The 27,717-nt window shown below is 49.6% G+C and overlaps 2 protein-coding genes across 8 annotated transcripts in view; one reads left to right on the forward strand and one right to left on the reverse strand.

The window, feature by feature from the left end:
- LOC144108553 (uncharacterized) overlaps positions 1–1,543 on the reverse strand; it is a 111,100-nt gene extending 109,557 nt beyond the window's left edge. Inside the window, exon 1 of the mRNA XM_077641761.1 lies at positions 1,451–1,543. Within this exon, the coding sequence (XP_077497887.1) occupies positions 1,451–1,543 (93 nt within the window). The remainder of the gene's footprint in view (positions 1–1,450) is intronic.
- Positions 1,544–1,860: 317 nt separating this feature from the next.
- The window catches only part of LOC144107810 (uncharacterized), a 60,789-nt gene continuing 34,932 nt past the window's right edge, over positions 1,861–27,717 (forward strand). The window contains exons 1-2 of one of the 7 annotated variants that reach the window (XM_077641006.1): positions 1,861–2,199; positions 10,912–11,168. In XM_077641006.1, coding sequence (XP_077497132.1) covers positions 10,979–11,168 — 190 coding nt within the window. In that variant the 5' untranslated portion in view covers positions 1,861–2,199; positions 10,912–10,978. Of the gene's footprint in view, positions 2,200–10,911; positions 11,169–13,912; positions 14,481–27,717 lie in introns of those variants that run through there. The other 6 variants (XR_013309395.1, XM_077641007.1, XM_077641003.1 and 3 more) reach the window with 6 other exon arrangements.

Raw genomic sequence — 27,717 nt, forward strand, 5'->3', positions numbered from 1 at the left:
AGGCGCTTAGAGGTGCCTTCCTACTGAGAGGGCGCCCTTGTCTCGTGCTTGACACATGTATGTCATACTGTCGTGAAAGGTACGATGGCATATTTGAATCCTGAGTTCCCTCGCATTGAATCTGACTCAGTACGCTGCAGGGTAACCACACTTCCCCTCGCACTTTGCATCTGAAGTTTCACATCATCCAAATGGCCCACGCACTGCAAGGAAAACTTGTGAAGGCGCAAAAAAAAATTCAGGTGAGCACTTTGTTGACCTAAAGTGCGGTGAGGCGAAAGCCTTTAGCGCTGTGTTGCTGCGTGTGTCACTGATGTGTGGTTAAGATGTTAAATAAGTACGCAATTTTTTGTGAATTTTAAATGCTGGAGACACTGGAGGGCGTTTGGGAGGCATCCGTCTGATTCGACGCCTTTCTGCAAACACTGTCTAGCATCCTAGACAAGGAGAACTACATATGCGTTCGCAGGAAGTAGCGTAGTCGTTAGCACGCTCGGCTGCGGAACGGAAGGATGGTGATTCGAATCCCATCTTGCACAAAGATTTTTTGTTATCGAGTTGAAGAGTGTAACGGACGGACGGACACGAGCAGGAGCCATTAAATGTTTCCGCCTTAAAACCTCTAAATACAGCTGCAGCGGGAAATTATTACCGCAGCTGACGTCGTCGGATCGCCGAAATCGCACTCCGCGGCTGTCTCGGCGCCGCGGTTTGCGAGCACACCTGGCACTCTTGATATCGCGTGTTCTTAATCACAGCGCTGAGAGCTGTCATCTGCCTCTCCGATGCCACGTGGCTGCTAGCGACAACAGATGACTCGACACGATTCTCTGAAAATTGTGTTCGCAACTTGCATAGGAATTCGGGCAGTGCATCTGAACACATGAACAGTTTTCTATGAAAGAGAAATTGGCTATCTACTGTTTTAAACAAATCACCATCCTATTTCCAGTTTTTCTGAAACCTTTGTGACAGCGAAAACAGCTATGTAACCAACAGTGCCGGATCGCTCTGTTACGTGCACACTGTTGATTGCACATGTTAATCAGTGGAACATTTTCGGTGTAATCGTTTAGAATTCGAGAAGCCGTCAACACAAATTTACCGGCACATTTATGACCGCTGTTCGACATTTGTTTCCGAAAACTGTACATTAAATAGCTGCGGTAGTGGGATTAGGCTTCTCGAAGACCTTTCGCCTGAAGTAGCAAAAGCATTTCAAAAGCGAACGTTTGACTACCTGTGTGACTGCTGAGCTTTGCGACGCGCTGAGTGCTAGCTGGTTGCAGTGTTGGTCATCCGGCGTATTCACTGAACAGACGCTCGCTTCGTGCGTGTTGTCCCTCTTTGGCAGAAGTTCCGACTCTTGTGAATCAGCAGTAGTTTCCGTCTTCCGCTCTTCCCTCTCAATGACTGAAGTCTTGCAGTCCTGGCGGTATCTCCCACTTACACAAACTTTCCTGTCATCACCAGCTGCTCCTTCAAAGCCCTTGTCACCCCCGTAGTACTTCACTGAAAAATCTGCATTGGACTCATCTTGCATCGGGCAGCGCCGGACCGCTAGGCTTGCTTCGCTGTCAGTATTCACATTACTTCTCTTGCCGGTCAGATTGCAAAACTACATTTTCATCTTCCGACGCACACAGTGTGGCGAGCTGCAATTCGCACAACGCTTGGAACAATGACGCTCAGGCTTTCAGCTGTCTGGCTCGCACAGCAACTGCGTGTTTTGATGACGCAGCGCAAAGATTCGATATGGCCATTGCGCGTTTGGGCACCAGATACCAACGACCACCGAACGAGGACTCGCACGTTCAAGCTGCATACAATCCCGATAAATCAGTGCTTCGTGACTGTCTGGCCGGGGACGAGAACAAACAATCGAATCAAAGCCGAGGCATTTTTTCAACGCTCCGAACACGAGAGTGTTCTCAAGGCTCACATAAGCTGTAGACTCCCCCTCTGATAGGGCGACCTCTAGAAGTTGCCCTGTCTTTTTCATCGCCCGATAAAAAAGCTTGAACGATGCGATCATGTCCTGACACGACAAGAAGGCTTCCAGCATTGTCATAGAGCCGGACGTAAAAGGTCAGTTTCCATTCCCTAGCATTGTAGGCACAGATCTAAGCCACCTTTCAGTAACGCGCTCAGCAGTCATCGATGCACGACATCAAGTAGTTCGCAGTGCCTGCGTTATAGGTAAGAATCATTAGTCCTCATCACATTGCATTAAGGAATAATATCAATTGTACTTGATGTCTCTTTTCGTCACAGAACGCCTTAACTGTGTACATAATACCTCATATGTTATCAGGTAGTCTGCAAATCACGGCGTAACATTTCTTTATTTGCACTCTCAGTGCATTTTTTTATTTGACACTGCATACTCAATTACTGCTGTCTATGTGCCCAAACACAAGTGCTTTGCGCCTCGCAAGTGTTTTTTGAGATTTTGAATTGCGCGAACATCGCTGTAATATGAAACAGGTTGGTGGTTAGAGCCGAAAGTCACTAATGTCGCATAATGAGTGCTCGCAACATAACTCATCTACGCATGCACGTCTGCTGCATAATCTGTATGCAACATAGTGATTTGCTATAACAGCAATCCTTTGAGTCAACCAGGGTGTGCCTAGTCGAACACAACGATGTGAGAAGGAAGCCTGGCTTTGTGTTAACACGAATGTCCTGGGGAGAATTTTTTTCTCGCAAAAGCTGTGTTTTTTTTTATGCGAAGAATTCTTACATAGAGTAAGTTGGAATTCATTATATACTAAAGTAGCGGACGATTCCTTGAGGAGGCACGTTAGCAGGGCCACCAGTAAGTAAGATGGGAGGAAGTATATTCGGGAAGTTTGAAGACGTAATGTCGCCGCAGTCAGTTTGAAAAAAAAAAAGTCGCCAGTGGAATCATTATGCTTTATGTAATTAAACGCCCTGTGATCGCGAGGACGTTTCGAACAGGGGAAGCAACAGACGCAAAAAAGCACCGCCAAGTATAACCTGAAGAAACTGGCGACGATATTACAATCTGGGCTGAGCCCAAATTAATTCGAAACAGCCCAGTCGAAGGCATTCATCCTGGCGCTATCCAATATAAAAGTTTCTTCACACAGTATATAAACTGTCCATAGATTTTTGTTCATAAAATTATAGATTTTCTATAGACAAATCCTATAGATAAGTCTGTAGGCTCCTTTAGCGCCGCCGCGGTGGCTGAGTGGTTATGGCGCTCTGCTGCTGGCCCGAAAGACGCGGGTTCGATCCCGACCGCGGCCGCCGAATTTCGATGGAGGCGAAATTCTAGAGGCCCGTGCACTGTGCGATGTCAGTGCACGTTAAAGGTGTATCCGGACGAAGGAACGCGGACCTGTTTTGGCCCGCGGACTAGCGGTCACGTGGGGTATAGCTTCCGGTCTACGATGTCCGCGCCCGGTCCGCGGACTGAATCGCGCGAGAAATGCGAGAACATTTTTTCTGGCTGTGGACCGCGGACTTTTTAGCCTACTAGCACACATAAAATCTGGCAACTACACCACACTGGTCTTTTCCGGCTCAGTGATCCCGGCAGTTGGGCAGACACCAGCGAAAGTAGTTTTGCGTCCACTGTTAACATGTCAACGTGATCTGACGACGCTAAGTTTTACTTTTAACCTTAGTACAGCTTTATGGTTCGCTCATAAATGGGCATTCGGCTGAATAGCGAGCGAAATGAGTCGCAACGTCGGTTCTCGTGACGTACACAGATATGGTTAGAAAAAAACAATAATTGACACTGTCTACGTGCCATCAGCGTGTGCACGCTCATGTACGCTAAACGCAGGTATTTTTCGGCACGTTACAGCATTTCTCACGTTTCGCCCCTTTAGTTCAGCGTATGCAAACACAGACGGAAGGATACACTCAGCCTTGTGGCGCCATCTAGTTTTTAGGAAGGGAACAATTTCAGTCAACAAACCTACGCTACTCTTCAGCCTATAAGGGGGAGAATCGTCATTCTAACTAAAAAATACAGCAATTATTTCACTCACACGTTTTCTTATAGGCGAGGTGAAACGAAGCGAAAGATGGGTGCCCCATTTATTGCCAGTAGACGAAACAAAACAAGCCAAAAACAACGATGGATTAAGTTCGAAGCCAGCGGTCCTGCTTCGAAGCGCGCCGTCATGTTTGTCGCGGTGGCAATGCAGCCTTCTCCTCGCCTCGGCAGAAATATGTCCCCGACCGATCGAGCTTTTCCGGAGCGCTTCACCATGGTGTCTCTGATAGCCTGAGTCGCATTGGGACGTCAAACGTCCCCATAAACCAAGCTAAACCAAACTATAGGCTCCTTTCATATGTATAACGAGCCCGAGCTCATTTGCCTTACCTTTTCTGCTTAATTGCTTAACGAGGGCCTCGATTCTGGCAACCTTGATGCCTTTAGAAGCATAAGACGGTTCTCACATAGCTTCTATCTTCGCTGCTCGATGACGTTCTACTCAAAGAGCCACAGAGAGGGGTCATTGAGCTTGCCTTTAAAATGTTTGCACTATGTAGAGCACACGCCACCGAGCGTTCATGCAGCGAACGAGGCTTCAAAAGAGAGCGGGAAATATAGAACGAATTTTTTTAAATTCCCGCTTTCGCACCTCGCGGCGACGCGCGGTGCCGGGCTTGTGCGCGAAAACCTTGCAGACGACGTCAGGTCTTGCAAATGACGTCAGCAGGTGGGCGTAATCATTGGTTCACAGCGCAAAATTCTTGCAGACGTCACGCGCTACCGCGGCCTCGGCCGCTCCGCGCGCGCCGCAGCCGGCGGAGGTAGGGGAGGGGCCAAGCGAGTGGGGCCGGCGGAGGAGCGACGCCGTTTTGGAGTGCGAGAGGAGAGGGAAAGACGCGAATATGCGGAAATTAAAATTTTTTCTACATATAACTAAGCTTCTACAAAACGTAATAAATAATTCTTGCTGGGGGATAATTATGAACCGTCGTCTTTTAACATCCCTGACATATCGCACCTTTATTGAGACCCGCTTTCTGGGTCCCTTTAACCCCAGCGGTAATAACCCGGCGTACTAGGTCCGTCGCTTATGAACGAGGGTGGCGCTGGTCAATACTCTCAAGGTTTGGTCACACGTAAGCTTCAATACTCCCGAAAGCAAAAGATCTGACAACCGTCCCCATAGCTCAGTTGGTAGAGCCCTGGACGCGTAATTCGGAGGTCGTGGGTTTGGTGCCCACCGGCAGCATGTGGTTTTTCTTCTGCTTTTCTCATCAATTATCGTCAAGCAACTAAATATTTCAGTGTTAACTACATTTATCAACACTACAAATTAAAACAGAATGAAAAAATCCCCTTTCCTCCTTGGTTTCTGTGGTTGCGGCCTATACAGGGTGTCGCAGCTAAATTTAGTCAAGGTTTTAAAATATGCCGCAGAACTCTAAGACGATGCGACGAAATGCATGTTGCTGGCTAGTGTATGGAGCAACTCACACTATTTTTCTATTATGCCTAATTGCATAATTAATTAAGATTAATTAACTTCGCATGCAACGAATATAGACGGAAAAGTACTATGAGAATCCTGTAGAACGGTCCGCGAAACGTCCAACTCAAAAGTTTCCAGCTTTCCGTCTATTACGTATCGCCTTTTTTTTTAGCTCACAGCTGCCCGCGAAATCCGAAACGAAAAAGAAAATACGTGGCATGCCCGCTTGCGCGCCGTGATTACAGTGCTCTCAAATGTTCCGTGTAGAAACGGACCGATCTTTAGCCAGGTGCGCTGCTGCTTGAAAAGATGACAGGGTGGCGACGAAGGTGCTGGCTGTGCGATTCACGCGAGCGCAAGCGATAAGAACTGCAAGTCTGCATGTCGCTATCTAACGCCGCAAGGGAAGCATACCACTTGCCTGTATCTCACAGCCAGACGCTGTGTCATTGCCCTGTCACCTTTCAAGCGCCGGTCAGCAAAACGGGCTAAATGTTCTTTTCGTTCCTACACGGAACGTCTGAGAGCACTGCAATTGCGGCGCGCAAGCGGGCATGTCACGTGGTTTTTTTTTGTGTGTATTTCGCGGGCATCTGCAGTGAGCGGGAAAAAAAGCCGATTCGTAATAGATGTACAGTTAGAATCTGTTAAGTTGGACGTTTCGCGGACCGTACTATAACTTTCTCATTGGACTTTTTCGCATATCTTCGTTGCTTGCGAAGTTGATTAATTAATCTCGACTCATTATGCAATTAAGCGCAATACTAAAAATAGTGCCTGTTGCTCCAGATCCGCCAACATGTAACTAACAGCAAGGTCATTGAATCCAGAACATGTCGTCACATTCTTTCACATATGTTGGAAACATGTAGACATTCAATCTATGTTCGTGCGTTTCATCGCTCTGCAATAAGATATATTTGTAATCGAAACATAATACATTTCCCCAATAGTTCTCACGTGACGCGTTTAATTTTTTTCGACCTATGCTGTTCAAACAACATCTTGAAATAGCTCAAGTGCAAGATGCTGCATGTTCCGGAATCTGGTGGCAAAAGTGGTTCCCAGTGCCTTAAGCGCTACTACAGTGCGCGAGCACAAAACATCACAGAATGTACTTCGCGTGCTTGAGTGAGGGTGCTTGAATTCATATCAGCAATGCAATATTATTGCTGATTTAAACATCGTGAATGACGGGGACAATGAAAGAAAATGCATGTGGCGTACTCGCAACTTAGCGTTATTTAAGAGAACAGAGATTATATGCCCATGCCAATTAACAACTGAAACAAAAAAATGCCACAGAAAGATTTCAATACTTCAAGTGTCGTAGAGCTCCTGACAACTACCATGACTGAGAAAGGAAATATCTAGGCGTGTTACGACAGAGGTGCCTGACTGAGACATTCGTTACTTTTTCGTAAACTTTCCATTGTCTCGATGATTTCTCGTTTGACCTGAATGGAGAGAACTGCGAAAATGACGCCGCAGAAAGGACTGGGTGACAACCTTTAAAATATTTACAGTGCATGGCCTGTAGCGACTTCTCGTGCTCTGTTAATAGTACACTGCTACATCAGCCAATCTCGTTCACTTATGCTCCAGGTCGGTCGCGATAATTAAATGTGCGATATGTAATCATACCAGCCCACCGAGATACTAGTTCTAATACACAAACCGACACCAACCAAGAATCTTGTCATGTTCGGATCTTGTGCCGTTACCTCGCCACAGCGACGCCACGTTATGAGGTTAAAAAGAAATCACATCCACTTCCACGACTGGGAGTCGAACCCGTGGCGGCGCGAACAGATCAGCTTCAAAGGCCGCTGCACGAGAGCACTAGGCTTTTTTTGTCTTTAGTGTACGAGAGCATAGGCTACTGCCACTTTTCTTTTTTTTTCCAACATAGTATTTATAGCAATGAAGCAATATGAAATGAACATTAGCCTAGCGTAGTCTATAGTTCATGCACTTAGACTAGGCTATCACAGCAGCCGGCCAAGCCTTGTGTTAAACTCCCAACATACTCTCGCGCTGTGCATTGCACACCGTCGTCTGCATCAACTTCCATGTGCGGCACGAGCAGATTGATCAGAGCTTAACATGCGTCTAATGTCGTCGCCTGATGTGCTGACGACACAGCAAAGTAACCATGAACCAATCAGACTAAACACACGCTTTCGAACATCTACTCCGTTTAACTATCTTGAAACTCTATCGATTTTTTTTCTACTTCTGATGTGCCTTAAGCCGTGCTAGCAAGTGCACATAAGCTTTTCAGAGCACACTGCGGGGGAGATGTGCATGCTCGCTGCTTATCCATGTTCTGAGTAGCTAAAGGTGTAAAGCTATTCATTTCAAATGCAACTGCAATGACTATGAAACCACTGTTTTCGTTGTTCACGTCATACAGTTTGCGGATAGTGGCAGTTAGATACCATGTGTATCAGGAAAGGCTTTCAACTGTTTTCGTAAATAGGCTTTTTGGAGTAAAAATGTTGCTTTTGCGGCAAAGCATTACTATTGTTGGAAAAACCGCGGAAAGCCGGTGAATTGTCGTAAGTAGTAACCTGTTTAACTAATTTCTGATAACTTTTTAACTATCACAGATAGGCAGCTGGTTGCAATAACAGATTTGTAGCCGGTCGTTGGTACAAGCCATATCAGTTTCTGGAATTTTGAAAACTCGATTATCCTCGCAGCTTTGGCTCGACAAAATTTGGCTGTATCGTGCTTAAATGCATGCTCTTTCGAAAGCATGTGAGCGAAGCAACCCCTCCAGTGCAGATAACTAGCCGAAAAAGCCAAATTTTGTCGAGCCACACTGACCAGGGTAATCGAATTCTCGAAATTTTAAAAACTCAAATGACTATTACTAACGACCGGCTTCCAGTCTCTAATTGCCACTAGGCACCTAACTCTACTGATTAAATATTAAATTTTAAAAATAGTTAACCAGCTTCCTATTTCAGACTATTCACCGGTTTTCTGGTGTCCGCCAACACTGGCAATCCTATGTCACATAAGCCATATTTTTACCCCAAAAAGCCCATTTTTCCGCCGCGGTGGCTCAGTGGTTATGGTGCTCGGCTTCTGTCGCCGAAATATACGGGTTCGATCACGGCCGCAATGGCCGAATTTCGATGGAGGCGGAATTCTAGAGGCCCGTGCGCTGCGCGATTGTCAGAGCACGTTAAATAGCCCCAGGTGGTCGAAATTTCCGGAGCCCTTCACTACGGTGTCCCTCATAGCCTGAGTCGCTTTGGGACGTTAAACAACCATAAACAAAACCAAAAAGCCATTTTTGAAAACTTTTGAGTGTTCGCTGAAACATTCAGTATTATATGATTCCGTTACCCAGAGCAAAGCGTCAGCGCCTTAGAAAAACGGCTGCCAACACGCGCACGCCGTTTTGCAACCCACAATTTGATAGAAGGTAGAGCGGACTTTGGCATGTCCGGTGCAAGCAACAGAGTGCTGCGTAGAACCTGGTCAAGATAACAAGAAGATATGCACTTAATACAATGAACAAAAGATAGATAACTGCGTTATCACAACGTGCGCCGCCCCACAATTCACAGAAAGACGGTCGCGGAATTCCGCGAAGCAAACACGTTACTCGTCTATCGCTCGTGCGACCGTTAGGAAAGCACAAATGTGGCAAGAATACTGGTGCAAAATTTTTAATCCTTTTAAGTGCGGTAGCGCTATTAGGTGCATATTGCGATAACGGGCATACGTACATTCACGGGTGAAAAAACGTTAGCACAATGACGTCTCCGCAGCGGCGAAAATCGCACCATGTGGCTAGTGGGGCCCCGTGCTTTGCGGACACATCTGGCACTTCTGTTATGGGCATGCTCGTGACTGCAGGGCAAAGCGTTGCTATCTGGCGCTCCTGTGGCACGTCACTAGTGCTAGTCTTTTTTACTCGCGACTGTATGTACATATACCTTAGTCCCTGAAGCCAGTCCCTAGAGCAACTTTGGCCGTTAGTCCCTAGTCCGTTAGTCCCTGCTCACTGGGTTGTGGGCATCCTGTCAGGCGTGTACTCCTTTCTAGTCTTCGCGTGGGTAAAGGCATGTAGGCGAAAGGCCTTTGTTGTAAGGGCCTTTAGGTCGAAGGAAGGATTCACAGCGCGTAAGGAGCTTAAGTTCCCAGCGTGACTAGTGCTACATCACGGTAGTCCGCGCTTAGCCATTAAACCTTCTGCTATATTGTTCTTTATTGCTCATAGTCGAAGGCACGCGGTTTCAACGTGCTTTTTATGACGCGACATACAAACAAATTTATCTGGAGCGATTATAGCCGCGCCCAAATGCTTCCAAGCTATTCAAGGTTGCACTAGGTCACTTACGTGCTTTAACTCTAAATTACTACGTCTCCTTTAAACGTAGCGCGCCCAAGAGGGGCGGTGATTCTATACTTCGACGAGAGCCGAGCGCCCTTGTTGCTGCCGCCAATGCCGAGTTCATTTATTTATTGGTGTAGGTCAGCCCAATAAAGCGTTTGGAAGCATTTCGTTTCCTTCCTGCTTACGGACTGCTGTCACGACCACGTGGCAGCACAACGGTGTAAAGCTGTCCTCAAAAAAATAGCAGAATGTTTAGCATGGCTAAACGCGGAATATACTGCGGTAACATAAGTTATGGTGAGCAGTTAAGGTCCTTACGCGCTATAGTCATTTGACCTAAAGGCCTTCTACACTCTAAACGCCAATACGCTTGGATGGGACTAAAAAGAGAGTAAGCTGTCCTCTAGCGGACACCCTTTTACAAAAAGGGCTAGTTGGCAAGGGCGCTAGTGGACAGTCTACTCCCTCTTCTCTTCTCTCCTTCTCTTTGAAGTCAACCAAAAAGCCTTTACCTGGAAGACATTTACCCTGAACGCCTTCAACCAGCCGTACCCTTCACCCAGGTGCAGGCATGCGAAGTGTACCCACCTGGCGAGTTGCCTACGACCCGGTGGGCAGGTGAGCCGCCTGCCACAAAGCAGGCTTCAGGAACGTACAGTCGCGATCAGAGTGACCTGCAACGCTCTGGCAGCCTCCTTCTCCTGGTTCGCGTTTCATAAAAAATGAATACGTTATGCTGCACAGTACCAGGGACGGGGGCGCTCTGTTCAGCAGCTGCATACAGAACTGCATACAACTGCATACAGCAGCAGGGCGCTACTTCCATCGATTCGTGACGTGGGCCCATACCACTTGTTGGGTGTTGCGAGTCATATTGGACGCGATAGTACGTGGTACGTATGCCTGAGATCAGAAAATGCGCTTGCTTTTGTGTTCTTTTAGCGCGGTAGCTCTATTAAAACCAACAACACAAAAGTAAGCGCCTCGAAATGGTGGCGTTGGCAAGATTGTGCTGTTAAAAGTGCAAGCATGTTTACTTTTGATGGTACTCAGAAGATGTCCTTTCTTAATTTTTGTTTGCAGGTGCGTGAAACTTCGTCCGTTAGCGGAGATCAGGTCCCATCGCCTTACCAGCCCAGTGAAGCCAATTATGGACGAAATTTTGGCCGAGGTCCGTACTTTGTTGCCTAATGACACTGCAAGCACCTTTGTGCGCCTGAAAAGAACGCTTCGTGAATTGGGCGTCCGTTCGAGGAACGATATGAAGCTTATCGCTCCAGTAGACCTCGTCAACGCTCTCGGAAGATATAAGGCCGACATAGTGGCGGCCCACTTCAATAGTAAGTGCAAACTCTTACATCTTCTAAAGCGATAGCACTTGTAGTGGACATTCCCCGCATTTAACCGTTGTCTGTCTGTCTGTCTGTCTGTCTGTCTGTCTGTCTGTCTGTCTGTCTGTCTGTCTGTCTGTCTGTCTGTCTGTCTGTCTGTCTGTCTGTCTGTCTGTCTGTACGTCGGTCCGTCCGTTCGTCCGTCTGTCTGTCTGTCTGTCTGTCTGTCTGTCTGTCTGTCTGTCTGTCTGTCTGTCTGTCTGTCTGTCTGTCTGTCTGTCTGTCTGTCTGTCTGTCTGTCTGTATGTATGTATGTCCGTCTGTCTGTCTGTCCGTCCGTCGTCTGTCTGTCTGTCCGTCTGTCTGTCTGTCTGTCCGTCCGTCCGTCCGTCCGTCCGGCTGTCCGTCTGTCCGTCTGTCGTCTGTCTGTCTGTCCGTCCGTCCGCCTGTCTGTCTGTCTGTCTGTCTGTCTGTCTGTCCGTCTGTCTGTCTGTCCGTCCGTCCCTCCGTCCGTCTGTCTGTCCGTCCGTCCGTCCGTCTGTCTGTCTGTCTGTCTGTCTGTCTCTGTCTGTCTGTCTGTCTGTCTGTCTGTCTGTCTGTCTGTCTGTCTGTTTGTCTATCTGCCTGCCTGTCCGTCCGTCCCTCCGTCTGTCTGTCTGTCTGTCCGTCTGTCTGTCTGTCCGTCCGTCCGTCCGTCTGTCTGTCTGTCCGTCTGTCTGTCCGTCCGTATTTATATACTATACACTGTCCACCGTGAAAACACCCGTCGTAGCAGGTGGCAGTTATATTAATGATTGGTCCGGAGAGTTTGCTTTAGAAGAGCGACCTACGTCGCACAAGCCCCATCGATGGCTGTACCTGCCATCGCAGTGCAGTGCGAAATGCCAATTGCCTCCAGCAACGAATCACGGCTATCCACGAGAAAAATCTTTCCAACTGTGTCCTTGCAGCTCGTAAGTTAGTGGCAGGAAGACTTCATGCCAGGCGATTCCGCGATAACGACCGGAATTCCTGTCGTGAGCATGTATTTCTTAAATATGTATTTCTTTGCCTGTTGCGTAAGGTACAGTTCTGGTTTTCTCCTCCGTCCGACAACTCCAGCTTTCCTGTAATTAGCGTTCGCTCTCTCACTCTCGCTGCTTTGTGCTTCCTGTTTTAAGGATACTACTGTGTATTTTTAGCCGCGACTTATTATCCGCTTGCACAGACATTTGCGTTTAAAAGCTTAAGTGTGGTTAAATTTACTAACATGGAGAAATTGCAACAACATCAGTGCGCTGGTCAACGCCATTCTAACTGAGATAGAGATCAGTAGCTTACTTGTGCACAAAAGCTGTAATGCTGTAGGCTGGGCAAACAAACTTGATTCTTCTCTACTAGCATAATGTAAGGTGAGGTTTATTCGGAGAAGCTTCGGAATGGGCGCAGGAGCCATCCTGGCGACTTAAGGATGAGGGGGGGGGGGGGGTGTACAAGACAAAGGCGGTATTTCTCGAGGTGCTGGATACGCATAATCTCGCGGCCGTTAAGTTTTAGATCGGGAGACGGCGTTAGTGGCTCGACAATGCAGACGACAGACGTTTCCTGCAAGATGCGATAGGTGCCTTGATATTTAGCGAGAAGGTTCCGGGAGAGGCACGGAGTACGGGGAGGCATCCACAGCCGGACAAGAGAGCCGGGCGGGAAATACTGGGCAGGTTGATCTTCATCGTGGCGGTTTTTTTGGGAGGGACTCGGTAGCTGTCATGAATGACCTGCCAATCTTGCGGCAATCTTCGGCCTTAATGGCGGCTCGGAGAACAGTGGTGCACTCAGACGTATAAGGGTGGTAAGGCAGAACAGCGTAGATAGGAACGGAAGGATGTCAGCCGTAAAGAAGGAAGAAAGGAAAAAACTGTTGTAGACTCCTTAGCAGTATTGTACGTGAACGCAATATAGCAGAGGATCAGATGCCAGTTCGTGTGGTTGGAACCGACGTGCATGACCAGCATGTCACCCAGAGTGTGGTTAAAGCGTTCAGTAAGGCCGTTTGTCTGGTGGTGGTGCTAGACCGATGAATGACGTTGCGGAGCAGAGCAGAGCTTTGATAGCGTCTGATAGGAAGAGGCGCATCGCGGCATCTGCCCCTGAGGAGTTCACGAGGGGCACCAGGTCTAAGGATGGACCGACGCACTAGAAGGGATGCCACATCCTGGGCGGTCACAGCAGGGAGCGCGGCGGTTTTAGCATACCTCTTCAGGTGATCAGCTGAAACAATAACCCATCGTTTGTTAGAATCAGTATACGGAAGGGGTCGTATAACTCAAGCCAACACGGTCAAAAAGGCGAGACAGACAAGATAATGGCTGCAACTCGCCAGAAGTAGAGTTAGTGGGTGTCTTGCATATTTGGTATTCGAAGCACGAGAGTACGTACAGCCGTGATCAAAAATACGCGGCCCACGACTCAGGTGCAAGAAGCGGCTGCGGGGCCGCACCGCGGCGCTGCTACCTCCGTCGGGCGCTCGCTGCGAGGGTGCACAGAGTGACGACAAAGCTTCGCCCTCACTCTCCCCTGAGCACGCCACACGGCTGATAAATGTCAAGTGCAGCGTTCAGCTGTTTCGCGGCTGACTGTCAGTATGGGGAACCTGCGCTGCCAAGGTGGCACTGCAATTGTCCCATTCGGTGACTCAAAACTGCTTTTGACAGCCGCTTGGGCCGCTGCAAACGCGAGAACACATTCTGCACGGTTAGATACCCGCGTTTGGCTGACAGCATTCATTGCCTAGCTTCTTTCGGCGTAGCCCAGATAGCTGACGCACGGCGCGTTCGCATTCGACAGAGCGTGGAGGCTCACGTCATTAAGCGCCTGAAGGTGGCGCAGAAAAATATGTGGAAACCTGTTGCCCCCCTCCATTCCGACGCGCCGCATCTTCATCGTCGGCCGTCAGCACAGCACAAGCTGGGCTAGGAGGGAAGTCTCCCTCATGGAGGAAAGAGAACGGCGACGGGAGCGCCACCTCGTAGGCTACGCGGATTTCTGCGGGACCGGACAGAGTCCTCTTCATGATCCGGCCAGCGTCGTGACCGGTTGGAGCCGCACGCTCCCGTCACCTTCCGCGGCAGGCGCACGGGGATCCATTGTGCCTTGCCGCTGGACTTCTGGTTCCAGGCAGCGAAGCGAGTGCAGCAAACGCGCGCTCTGGTCGCCTTCCCCAGCAAATGCTAAGGAATGGCTTTGCCTCAAGAATGCGGCGCGCACGGGAAAACCCGGCCTCCATTGTCGGCGCATACAAATGTTCGCCGCCGATACTTCCAAAGTCGCGCCCTGCCCCAGCCGGTAAGTCGGAAGTCCTTCTTACATTGTCTTCTACTTCAGAAGAATGCCTCGCTGGTGTTTTGTAGCTAGCTGACCCACTCTGTGTATTAATTGCAAGTGTAATAAATAGCATACGACTGTTCACGCTATGTCGTCCCTTCCCTTTGTCCCTCGAGCACGAACCCCTCCGCGGTTAGCGAGCGGGAACGCTGCATCCGCGGAGTGTGAGTGCGTGGGGGAGCGGAAGGCTGTCCCCCGCCGTATTTCCACAAGTAGAAGTACTAAGAGTAATACCCAAAACTGCTTGCTCTTCTCGCTAGGCAATGTGTTATGGCGCTGCAATCGGCACCCAAAACTTCAGCGCAAGTTACCCATGTCTCCGTTTTGTGCCGTTTGTCAGCCGTAATGAATGGGAGTGCGCGCGGTTCGCCGTTGCCGCCTCGATACTGCTTCGCTCTCGCATGCCCCGCGCGCCCATCGGTGGTGAGCCTTGGTGCACGGGCATTCCGATGCTCAACAAATATGGCAGAACAAGTTCTTTTCGCGTCAGGACCCCGGCCTGTGAACTCCGTGAAGCCCTGTTTTGTTTCTGGTAGTGTGTTACTTGTAATTTTGTTGCAGCAGGAGCGTGCTTAGATTTCTTTAGCTTTAAATTAACGATTTTAAGAGAGCGAGCTCCAGCTGCTAATTAGGGTTAACCCGACCAAGCGCCGGGCAATGGAGCGCCACGTACACGGACGCGAGACGCGCGTAGGTATGGAATGCGAACCGAACTCGTAGGCTTCGCAGGCAGACGCGCTTAGTCGAACAGCCGAACGCGCGCCTGTCGTAGCAGGTCTGTGCATAGAGAAGACGAGATATTCGAGTACGCTCTGAAAGTCACACGCAGCACGCATTGCAGAGCCCTCTTTCGTACTGACCGTCAGGCGCGAAACAGCTGAACGCTGCACTTGACATTCATCAGCTGTGTGGCGTGCTCTGGGACGAGTGCGAAGCTTTGTCGTCACTCTGTGCACGCTCGCAGCGAGCGCCCGACGGAGGTAGCAGCGCCGCGGTGCGGCCCCGCAGCCGCTCCTTGCACCGAAGCCGTGGGCCGCGTATTTTTGACCGCTGCTCTACCTGAAAACTACATGCCACGCCAGTAGTATTGGAGGCGGAGGCGCGTGTCAGTCTTGAAAAGGCTCGCGTAATCGCCTTGTAAGTCAGCGTGAGAGTATGAGCAGATGTTGGATCGTAGGTGTGGAGGAATGATGAGGAGCCATTTTCGTCCGTCAGAATGATAACTATACAGCGGTAAACCAGGTTATCTCTGATATAAAAATGTGAAGCTTGACGGCGCAGGTCGCGTGATGGTGTAACCGCCGACGGGTCAGCTAGAAAGTCGATAACAGCCCGAATCCAGGGACCCTTGCGCTGTTCAAAAGCCAGGTCAGTGATGGCGGGAGACAACGAAGGAGTCTCGATTTCACAGAGGCTGGCGGCGGGTAGCGGGGAGCGAGACAAGGCATCTGCACCCCGATGCTTGCAGCCCGACCGGTAGACGCCTCGGAAGTGATATTCTTTGAGACGCAGTGCCCATCGTGCCAGGCGACCGGAAGGACCTTTCATGCAGAAATCCAACAAAGAGTGTGATGATCTATAACGACCTCGAAGGTACGGCTGTAAACGTATGGGTGAAACTTGCCTATGGCCCACACAATGGCATGGCAAACTTTTTCAGTCACAGATTAGTTGGACACAGCCTTGGTAAGCATGCGGCTGTTATATTCAACTACATATTCATTTAATTTACATTTGCACTGAGTAAGTACTGCACCGAGACCACCACAACTGGCATCCGTGTGGATTTCAGTCGGGGCCGCCGGGTCGAAATGGCGCAAAATCGGCGGTGTTGTGCGGAGACACAGCCCAAAAAATGCCTAAGAAATGTGCAGTGTCGTCGCATGCGGGTGACCAAGCGAAAAAATCGACATTGCTTCCGAGCACCTGAGTCAAAGGGGAAGCAATTAATGTAACGTTGTGAATGAAGCGCCTAAAATAAGAACATCGCAATGGGAAGCTGCGGAGGTCTTTAGTGTGGAAGGTTTGGTGAAACGCAGTCAAGGCACAAAGATTGGCGGCGTCAGGGCGTACACCGTCTTTCGACACAACGTGACCTGAAATTGAGAGTTCACGGGCAGGAAGAGTACACTTTCTTAAGTTCAGCTGCAAGCCGGCGTTTGTGAGGCATGCCAAGACGTGCGTCAGGCTACATGGTTGTGTCTCAAAGTCGGGCGAAAAGATGGCTATATAATCCAGGCAGCACAAGCACGTCTTCCACTTCATCATCATCATCAACCTGACAGCACCCACTGCAGGGCAAAGGCCGCTCCCATGTCTCTCTAATTCATCCTCTCCTCTGCCAGCTGCGCCCACCGTATGCCCGCAAACTCCTCAGTCTCATCCGCCCGCCTTACCTTCTACCGCGCCCTGCTACACTTGCCTCCTCTTGGAACCCACTCCGTTACCCTTAAGGACCAGAGGTTATCTCGCCTTCGCATTACATGCCCTGCCCAAGCCCATTTCTTCCTCCTGATTTCGACTAAAATGTCATTAACCCGCGTTTGTTTCCTCACCCACTCTGCCCACTTCCGATCTGTTAACGTTACACCTATCGTTTTTCTTTCCATGGCTCGCGGCGTTGTCCTTAACTTGAGCTGAACCCTTTTCGTAAGCCTCCACCTTCCTGCCCCGTAGGTGAAAACCGCTAATATACAGCTGTTGTGTACATTCCTCTTGGGGGATATTGGTAAACTGCCATTCATAATCTGAGAGAACCTGCCATATGCGCTACACCCCATTCATATCCTTCTAGTTATTTGCCTCTCATGATCCAGATCAGCTGTCACTACCTGCTCAAGTAGACGTATCCCTTTTCCACTTGCAGCACCTGGCTACCAATTGTAAACTGCTGTTTACTTGCTAGACTCTTGAACATTACTGTGGTTTTCTGCATGTTAATTTTTAGACCCAGCGTTGTAATCTGCCTGTCTAACTCATTTATCATGATTTGCAGTCCATCTCCTGAGTGACTCAGCAAGGCAAGGTCCTCAGTGAATTGCAGATTATTTAGGTATTCTCCACTAACTCTTATCCCTAACTGTTGCCAACTCCGGCTCCGGAATACCTCCTGTAAACAGGCAGTGAATAGCATCGGCGAGATCGTGTCTCCCTGCCTGGTGCCCTTCCTTAGTTGAATTTTATTGCTGTCTTTATGGAGGACTATGGTAGCTGTGCAGTTGCTGTAGATATATTCCAATATATTGACTTAAGGCCATTCTACACACTGATTCTACAATGCCTGCATGACTTCCACTTGAGGCCACGCAAACCTCTATCCATCAATCGCTCGAAAGTAGCAGGAGTGTTACATAGGCCGAAAGGCATGAGTAAACTTGCAGAAGCCACCCTTGCTCACACGCGCGGATTTGGCGCAATCGGCCACCGCCACTTTGATTCTTCTTTTGAAGGCCGCTGCTCGTTCTGTGGGGTGGTGGCCGAAACCTTTCACATGGTTTGGGTATGCAGGCAAAATACTTCTTTCCCCCCATCTACCTTTCCCCTATCTAAAAGGACTGGGAGGCGGCTCTGCTCGGCTGCTAGGGACTATCGGCCCAAAAGGCCCTGGTTCGGCGGACCTGCGCAGCGGGCAGGACCAATGGGGTTCCTGAATGAGGGACTCCGCCCTCTATTGTAAGAGGCGAAACCCACTAGGGGCCTCTAACCAAGCACCTCTCTGTATATATAGATAAATAAATGCTTTTCACCACCACCACCACTGGTACCATCCGCGAAGAGGTATCCTCTAAATAAGGACGAGGAAATCACATGATATTTCTTGACTTCAGCAAAGCATTTTATCGCGTCTCACATAGAAAACTAGGCCTAAAACTTCAGGACATTGGTCTTACGATGGTGACATAGATTCAAACTTACCTCAGTAACCGAATACATTTGGTCCACGTCAATGGCTGCTCCTCTGGAATTCTACCGGCTGGCTCTAGGGTCCCTCAGGGAAGTGTCCTTGGCCCTGTTTTATTCTTACTGTACGTTAATGATATCGTTGCCTCAGTTGACATCGCATCTGTTAGTGTAAGGCTATTCGCAGATGGCTGTGTTCTATTTAAAACTATTCGTCGTACCGATGACAGAATAGCTGTGAACAATAACCTTAATGCTGTAGACCTGTGGTGTAGCTTCTGGGATATGGAATTAAACAGAGAAAAATCCGTCCTTCTTCGGCTAACTAAAAACAAAACTCCGTTTCAGTTTTTGTGCAAAATCAACGAGTATTCAATAGCGCAGCTCGACGAAACCTCTGCATCAATCTATAGGAAACTAGGTTTTCTTCGTTTTAAAATAAGATCAACCCCTTCCCATGCTTAGCTGCTTGCATTCAATACCCTTATCAGACTTCAGCCGAAGTACGGTTGGGTGGTATGGGACCCTCACTTGAACAGACTTGAACTGGAAATTTTTTCCGTCAATTTTTCCCGTCAATTTTTTCCAAACCATGACTGCACCGCTACGTCTCCACCTGACTTATCGGTAACAGAGCCCCCCGATGGGATTACTTCTGACCTCACCATGGCAGAGCTGCTGGCCTCCATTGACCGTTTAAAAACTACTACTACTCCCGGGCACGACGGCATACCTAACTCCTTATTCCGTAACTTGGAAGGGAGGGCTTTGGAAACCCTACTTGATACTTTTAACGAAGTGTGGCTTTCTGGCATCATGCCGGGAGACTGAAAGCATTCTATTGTGGTTCCAATCCCCAAGTCAGGTCAGCCTCCAGTATCTCTCTCGGCCCTTCGTCCAATTTCCCTTACCCCTACCATCTGCAAGCTTTATGAAAACATTCTAGCCGCACGCTTATCATGGTGGCTGGAATCCCATGATTGTTACCCAGATTCCCAAATTGGTTTCCGCCCACATATTGGAACGGAGGACGGCCTTGCTACTTTGGCTGCTGACGTGCTTGACCACTCTCCACAGAGTCACCTTGTACGAACCGTAATCGCTACAGACATAACAAAGGCATATGATAACATCCTTCACTCTGCCATTCTTGCCTCCCTTCAAACTCTTGGTCTCCCTCACCGGTTCCTCCTCTCCATTCACGCCTTTTTAGCAAATCGAACCTTCAGCGTGCGTGTCCACGGAAAGCCCTTTGGTAATTTCACTTCCAATAGAGGAGTGCCGCAGGGCTCCGTTCTCGCCCCCACATTATTTAATGTGGCTTTAATTCCTCTGGTTCGAGCCCTAGAGACCATCCCTTCTATCCGCGTGCTTGCATATGCCGATGATATCACCTTGTGGTGCTGTCATCCAGATGCGTCTATTCATCAGTCGGTCCTTCAACACGCGCTGGATGTATTGACATCTCGCCTCCCACCTTTGGGTCTAACACTCTCTCCTACTAAATCATGTTTCATTCGAATTGGAAATAAAGCCGCCTTACGGAAAGCTCCCCCTTTAAATTTTACGGTACATAATTCTCTGATTCCTCACGTAGAAACTGTTCGTATTCTTGGTCTTCTCCTCCATACATCTGGGACTGGCACCCCGTGGCTGACAGCCACCCGTAAATCGGCTCACGCTACTCTAGGTCTGATTCGTCGCATAGCTATGCGCTCTGGTGGCGCACGTGCTCATACGGCCCGCCAGCTTGTGCGCTCTATCCTTCAGCCACGGATAGTATATCAGGCTCAATTTCAACGTCTCACCCGCAGACAGTGGGACTCCCTTGAAGCTATCAATCGTGAGGCTATGCGCGTCATAACATATCTGCCTCGTTTAACACCCATACCTGTGCTACAGGAGTTCGCCCAACTTAATACACTCAGTGAGATCATCGACCAACGGGTGGCAAATAGAGCTCGAAAACAGTCTCTCAAACTTCATCGTTTAAAGACACTTCCACCGTGGTCCTATTGCCAGCTCACTGACAATCGCCCCACTGTTTCCCCGTCGGTATCAGCAGCGTATCTGCCTGAAGGGTGCATATTATACACGGATGCATCTCATTCTGCAGAGAGGGGAGTTACTGCTGTGTATAGTCCATCTCATCCGCATCTCAACTCTCGCGCGACGTATACTGCGGATACGTGCACTCCCCTGGCATTGGAACTTCAAGCCATTTACAATGCCATTGCTTCCCTTCCGCTCGTTCCAACATTCAATACAGTTCACATTTACACCGACTCCCGCGCCGCCCTTAAACAGCTGAAGGCTGTTCGACGAATGTTCCAGATTTCACAATCTATTCATGTGCTCTGCGCAAAGTATCCATGTCCTGTGCGCATACACTGGATTCGCGGCCATGCCCAGGATCCACATAACATTCAAGCGGATGCTATGACTCATCTTCATACATTAGACGATCCGCCACCTTCCCCTCTTCCCCCAGATCCGTTCCTGTCCCACGTTTCCGATTCCGAAGTTCTGCGCCAGCGAACACGCGCTCTAATTCCTCCGTGTTCGCACCCTCTCCCCCGTAGTCTTACTCGGCAGGAGGAGGTATCCGTGCGCCGGATTCGGGCAGGGGCGGCTCTGACACCATCTGTCCGTCATCGGTGGCGTGCCAAAGATCTGCCACTACCTGACAGGTGCCCTCACTGTGGCGCTGCACCGGACATATGTGATGTGCGGCACTTGTTGTGGACGTGCCCAGCGACGGCTGCTATCAGAAAACGGCTCCTCAGGGAGGTTGGCCTGCGGTGGAACCGCGAAAGTGACTTCGTGAAGTGGACAATGGACAACCGTTTCATTAACAACCTCTGCGACTACCTCAGCGCAACGGTTCTTCACTCCTTCTTTTAACTTTCAATCCCGTGCATTCCTTCCCCCCTTTCCTTTTTCAACTTATGCCTCATGGCACACTTCTCGAATAAAAAAAAAAAAAACTGGAAATGGTGCAGAGAAAAGCAGTTCGTTTCATATTCAATTCATATGGCAGATTAGATTCATAATCGTCTCTGATGAGTGCTAACAACATTTTGACGTTAGAAAGCAGAATTATTTCCAGGCTGTGGTTTCTGTATCTGCTCAACAATCACAAACTTGGTATCAATCCACAGTAGTTCATTCATCCACGTGTGGTTCGTCAAACTCGCCACTCCCACCATCACAACCTGGGCCCAATATTTGCACGCACTAACAGATTTAAAAACTTTTTTCCACGCACTGTCACTCAGTAAAATGCGCTTCCAAGAGACGTTTTTTTTCCACTGATGATGCAACAGTTTTTGAACAAGGTGTACGAAAAACACTGGGTCGATTTTTTTGCTTCACTGCTTGTTGATTCTTTTTTCCCTTTCTACTGTATATCACGTGTTTCCACTGCGCCTGGTTCGTTTTATATATTTTGTTGCTGTTGAGGGTGCGTGGTGACGCTGAAATGCATTTTCTTGTGACCTGTATTGCCCTCCCTACTGGGTATTCAATGTCTGCAGTATGTTTTAAATAAATAAGTAAATAATGCCGAGCCCTCTGCTTGCATACATCATCGAAGCTCTGAGACAGGGTAAAGACTGACGTGCACTGACATCGCACTGTACACGGGCATCTAGAGTTCCGCCGCCATCGAAATTCGACCGCCGCGGCAGGGTTCGAACCCGCGTCTTTCCGGACAGCAGCTGAGCTTCATAACTGCTGAGACACCGCGGCGGCTCTTGGTAAAATTAAGAAAGGTATATAAAAATCTTCGTGTTCGTGTTTCGTTTTTAGTAAAACTTCGCACCACACGTACAATTTCTGTTCGCCAAAACCACGTGTTTTAACATGATCTGTGCTGAAGGCTAAAGAAAAATAATTCTACCACATGATGTCAGCAACAACTATTCACCAAGAGTAAGAATGTCTAATCTACGTGTGGTATTTAGTGCACTTCAGACTGTCGCTGGTTGTTGAGGTCCTCAGAAAACCCGGCAGGGGGACAGGACCAAATGCGTACTGGAACTAAGGCCGCGCGATGCGGTCGCGACGCAGCCCACGAGTGCTCTATGTCACCGATTCGTCCCCAGCAAACAGCAGCAAGTCGAGGTAGCACACATTACAATATTTTCATTCGGTTCAGCGTGCATACTCTCCGGCAACTGTTTTGGTTCGGTCTACAGCCCCTGCAAGGAAAACAGAACCCATTCTATTAAAAGAGCATACCCAATACGTGCCACACGACTGCATATATGGTCCTGCAGCAAAAGGATAGGTTATGAGAATTATCCATATCATCTTGGAAGTATAAAAAGTAGTAGTAGAGAGATATGATAGCGTCGACAGTGTACAAGAGCAACCATAGGCGGTCAATTAGAATACATTTAACAGTGCCTATTACAGAAGTAGCTTCTCAAACTTCAGTGCTCAGCCACCTTGATGGTTGGAAAGCCAAGGATATATCCTCCATGTAATCCGACAAAAAGGTTTCCAAAACACAGCCAAAGACACCACAAGCGTAACACGGTGCACTGAAGAGACAATTCAGCTGGTCTAAACGATGATGAACCGTCACCATGGCTACTACACATTCCGTACTCTTCAGCACTGAACTGTCGCTATGCTTTGAGCCGCCGTCTAACGTCAGTAACTTGGTGGACTAGTGATATTGCGCACTGGATCACTGAATGTTCAACACTAGTGCACTTCATCTAATAAGTGAATAACAAAGCACTTTTACTTTAGGACTTCTGCAGCATCTGCTCGCTCACGTTAGGCTTAGAAAGCCGTGCCTTGGCAGCTGAATGCAAACATTTTGTGTGTGAGGGGGGGGGGGGGGGGAGAGCGGGCGCTACCCGCTGGTCGTGACACTAATGTCTATGTCACAAAAATCCCTGCAGGACAAAGCCCAGAGCTTACCAGACAGCACATCAGCGCTAAGTGCGACACCCGCCCGCAGCCAAGCGTACTTTACGGCCCGCAAGTATGGAACCCCAGAAATGCCCGCAGTGCAATAACAGGCAACCCTTTTTAACGCAAACGTATAAATTCGAAGCGCTTTATTATCCTAACCTACACGCTAAAGCAATCCTGGCTCACAACTACTCGGCGGACGCGCACTGTCAAATGGTTGAGCAATGGCGGGCAAAAATTCCAAATACCAGAAGAGCTAGTACATAAGCCACGACAGGCGGATTGTTGATGAAGCATTACTTGACTATCGCAAAGGAAACAACGGCGAAAGATGGACGTGTGTGCAGTCCACAAAGAAAGACAGTATGGCCACTGTTGCAAATGGGTTGCAAGCCCCAAGGGTAGCGTTGGCCTGGCGGCCTGGGGCAAAGCTGGAAACATCCGAAGGTCCCGGCAAAGGATGAGTCGACTGGCAACAGAACAACTTGTTTATTCTGGCATCGCAAAAGAGCAGCCGGTCAGGGCGACCACGTTACTCGAAGGAAGAAATCGAAGTCTCTCTTTGGCGCCCGGGGCAGCTGTTTTTGTACCCACGGAGTCGAGGGCAAGAAGGAACGGCTCGGGATGAGTCGCACTAGACGGCGACGCACGGACATGTTGAGACGTGAAGTGACGCGTCCGCCGGGCCGGCGCCGGTCAGACCTCCTCGCCTCCCAGTTGGGGAGCTCCTCTCCCCGGCTGCCGCCCTTTGACAAGCGTGGGCACCAACATGCACACACACACACACACACACGCACACACGACGACACGTGGCATTGAAACCTGCCTGGACGCGCTTGGCGGGAGGCGTTACGGCAGCACTGAACGGGCCCAAAATGACCGCCACTTTGAACGAAACCCCGGCGTCCGTTGCATCCGCGCCGGCTATACCGTGCGTCGTAGGCGAAACGTAACAGACCGCCCCGCCGGGAGAAGGAGATCCCGATGGTCAGGGGACTGCATCCGCTGTCAGGAGGGATGTCGCTCGATGATGCTCGTAATCGAAACTGGTCGTCCCTCGACGTTGCTTGAGCGCAGCGCACAGAGAAGGCCTCGTTCTCAGGTTCAGGATCACATAGGACACTGCAAAGTCACTTCGGGAGAGTTGCCATTTTTGTGCTCGTTCCCAGCAAGCGTTAGAACTACGCCGAAACGCAACCGCTCAGTCAGCAAGCACGAGACAACCCTCACTAAGCTCTGCCAGGCTCTTTCCCCTTTTATACTACTGCCTAGTTCCTTACAGTAGTCAAGCAGCACTCAGAACGCGTCCACAGATTGGAAAATTGCACTAGAAAGCACATCATCACTTTGAAACACTAACAAAAGCAATATGTTAAAAATCCTGCCTCAGGAAGAAAACATCAGTAACAAACAACCTTGAGGCGGATTCCTACGTTAGGGGCCTCGACTTAAGCCATCGGCGTTACCGTTGAGACTCCCCTTTTTGTAACGCACCTCAAAGGAATATTGTTGCAAAGCGAGGCTCCAGCACAGGAGGCGGCCATTTTTGGGAGAGATGGTCTGCAGCCATTGGAGAGGGCAGTGATCCGTCTCAATGATAAACCTCGAGCCGGCTAAGTAGCATGACAATTTCTGAACGGCCCACACGACACACGCACACTCTTTCTCGGTGACGCTGTACGCCTGCTCACGACAGGTCAGCTTACGACTAGCATACAGGACGGGGTGTTCCACTTCTCCATTTTCCCGTTGGCACAGTAAAACGCCCATGCCTCGCTCACTAGCATCGCACTGAACAACGAACCCTTTTGTGTAGTCTGGCGATCGTAGCACAGGCTGGCTTGTTAGGGCGCTCTTTAGGGCGCTAAAAGCTCTTTCCTTTGTCTCGCTCCAGACAACTGTTTGGGGCTCTGTTTTTCTTAGAGCATCCGTCAGGGGAGCCGCGATATCGGAGTACCTGGGGATGTACCTCTGATAGTAGCCGGCGACACCTAAGAACGACCGAATATCGGTCTTCGTGCGCGGTTGCGGGAAGTCTCGCACAGCGGCCACCTTTATTTCAGAGGGGCGGCGACGACCCTGTCCAATCACGTGACCGAGGTAGACAACCTCGGCCTGTGCTAATTGGCACTTGGGAGCCTTGACTGTCAAGCCCGCTTCGCGCAGGCGGGTTAGCACTGCCCGCAAGTGTGCCATATGCTCAGACCAGGATGCGGAGAATATCGCTACGTCGTCTAAATACGGTAAAGCGAATTCTTCCTGTCCCCGCAACACTTTGTCCATGAGGCTTGAAAAGCAGTATAGCGCGTTCTTCAAACCAAACCTCAAAACTTTAGGACGGAATGTTCCCATTGGTGAAATGAACGCCGCATACCTACTAGCCTCTTCTGTAAGTGGAACCTGGCAATAACCCCTGACAAGATCTAGGGTGGAAATAAACTGAGCGCTACTAACTTTCTCAAGGCGCTCCTCGATGTTAGGGATCGGATAAATTTGATCCTTAGTGATGGAATTAAGCCTGCGGTAGTCGACGCAAGGACGAGGTTCCTTGCCCGGTACCTCAACTAAAATCAAAGGGGAGGTATAATCACTCTCACCCGCCTCAATAACACCGAGCTGTAGCATTTTCTTTACCTCAGCCTCCATAATATCGCGCTGGCGGGGTGACACCCGGTACGCCTTGGATCGTACTGGCTCTGGGGAGGTAAGTTCTATATCATGAGTAAGGACAGAAGTCCTACCAGGCCTCTCAGAAAACTGCCCTTGAAACTCTTGTAAGAGTTGGTGTAGTTCGGTTTTCTGCTCAGGCGACAGCGGTGCTTTAATGATTAAGTCACTAATGACCTGATCAGTGTCTTCCCTGTTCGTCACTGAGCCTAATCCCGGAAGCTCGACCGGAAGCTCTTCTAACTTGCCCGTGTCGGGCATTTCCTCTCCAGTACCTGGTGCCTTCAACGCTACAGTCTCAATTTTATTCAGTTCGGACGTGCTCTGAATATCAGCTTGCTGCGCCTCCGACCCTTTTCCATTGTTCGACAACGTCGGCCCCGCAACTACCGCCTTTGCAGCGAGCTCCCGAACTCTCGATCTGGTTAAGGCCTGAACGCTAGCCTCACCAAACAAAAGCCCCTTCTCGCGCAGGAGGTGATCGGACCTGTTCGAAAATAGGTACGGGTACTGGGGGGGGGGGCAGCATAGATGACACTACGGCCTCCGTCTCAAGTGCTCCGAAAGGTCCTTCAATAAGCACTTTTGCTACGGGCAGACACACGCTATGAGCTTCCACTGCTTGCTTGATCCATGCGCACTCGCCCGTGAACATATCGGGTTCTACGTAACAGGGGTGATATACATCCATTGTAGCTGCGGAATCACGAAGCACTCGGCACTCTTTCCCGTTCACGAGGAAGTCTCGCATGTAAGGCTCGAGAAGCTTCATGTTCTCGTCAGTGCTACATAATGACAAACACACGACTTCTCTTTTTGTTTCTGGACACTGCGCCGAAAAGTGACCCGGCTTCTGGCACGTATAACACACGCGCGCTTGCCTCGTCTCGAACCGCTTTCTGCGTTCGGCTTCGGCTGCCGCCGTCTCCTTACGTTCGGTCGAACTGCTTTCACTCGCATCCGCACGACGTGTGTCCCCCCTTGCTCTCATGGGTGTGAACTTCGCCCTCTCAGACTTGGAGCCAAATTCACCCTTTTGACCGTCCTTAGCTCCGCGAGCCCGACGCGTCACAAACTCCTCGGCTAGCTCGGCCACTGTACTAACGTCTGGCCTATCCAAGACCCAGTACCGCACGTTCTCAGGTAACCGACTATAAAACTGTTCTAGCCCGAAACACTGCAGAATTTTCTCGTGGTCACCAAACGCTGTCTCTTCTTTTAGCCACTCCTGCATGTTTGACATAAGCCTGTAGGCAAACTCTGTATATGACTCACTTCTGCCTTTTTCAATTTCCCGAAACTTCCGACGGAACGCCTCCGCTGACAGCCTGTACTTTTTTAGCAGACTCGATTTCACTTGGTCGAAATCCTCTGCCTCCTCTCTCTTCAAGCGAGTGTTGCAAATAGGTTGCAAGCCCCAAGGGTAGCGTTGACCTGGCGGCCTGGGGCAAAGCTGGAAACATCCGAAGGTCCCGGCAAAGGATGAGTCGACTGGCAACAGAACAACTTGTTTATTCTGGCATCGCAAAAGAGCAGCCGGTCAGGGCGACCACGTTACTCGAAGGAAGAAATCGAAGTCTCTCGTTGGCGTCCGGGGCAGCTCCCTTTATACCCACGGAGTCGAGGGCAAGAAGGAACGGCTTGGGAAGAGGCGTCCGATACGGCGACGCTTGAACATGTCCAGACGTGACGGGCGCGTCCG

The sequence above is a fragment of the Amblyomma americanum genome, chromosome 10 (genome assembly GCF_052857255.1).
Source record: "Amblyomma americanum isolate KBUSLIRL-KWMA chromosome 10, ASM5285725v1, whole genome shotgun sequence".
Taxonomy (NCBI): Eukaryota; Metazoa; Arthropoda; class Arachnida; order Ixodida; family Ixodidae; genus Amblyomma; species Amblyomma americanum.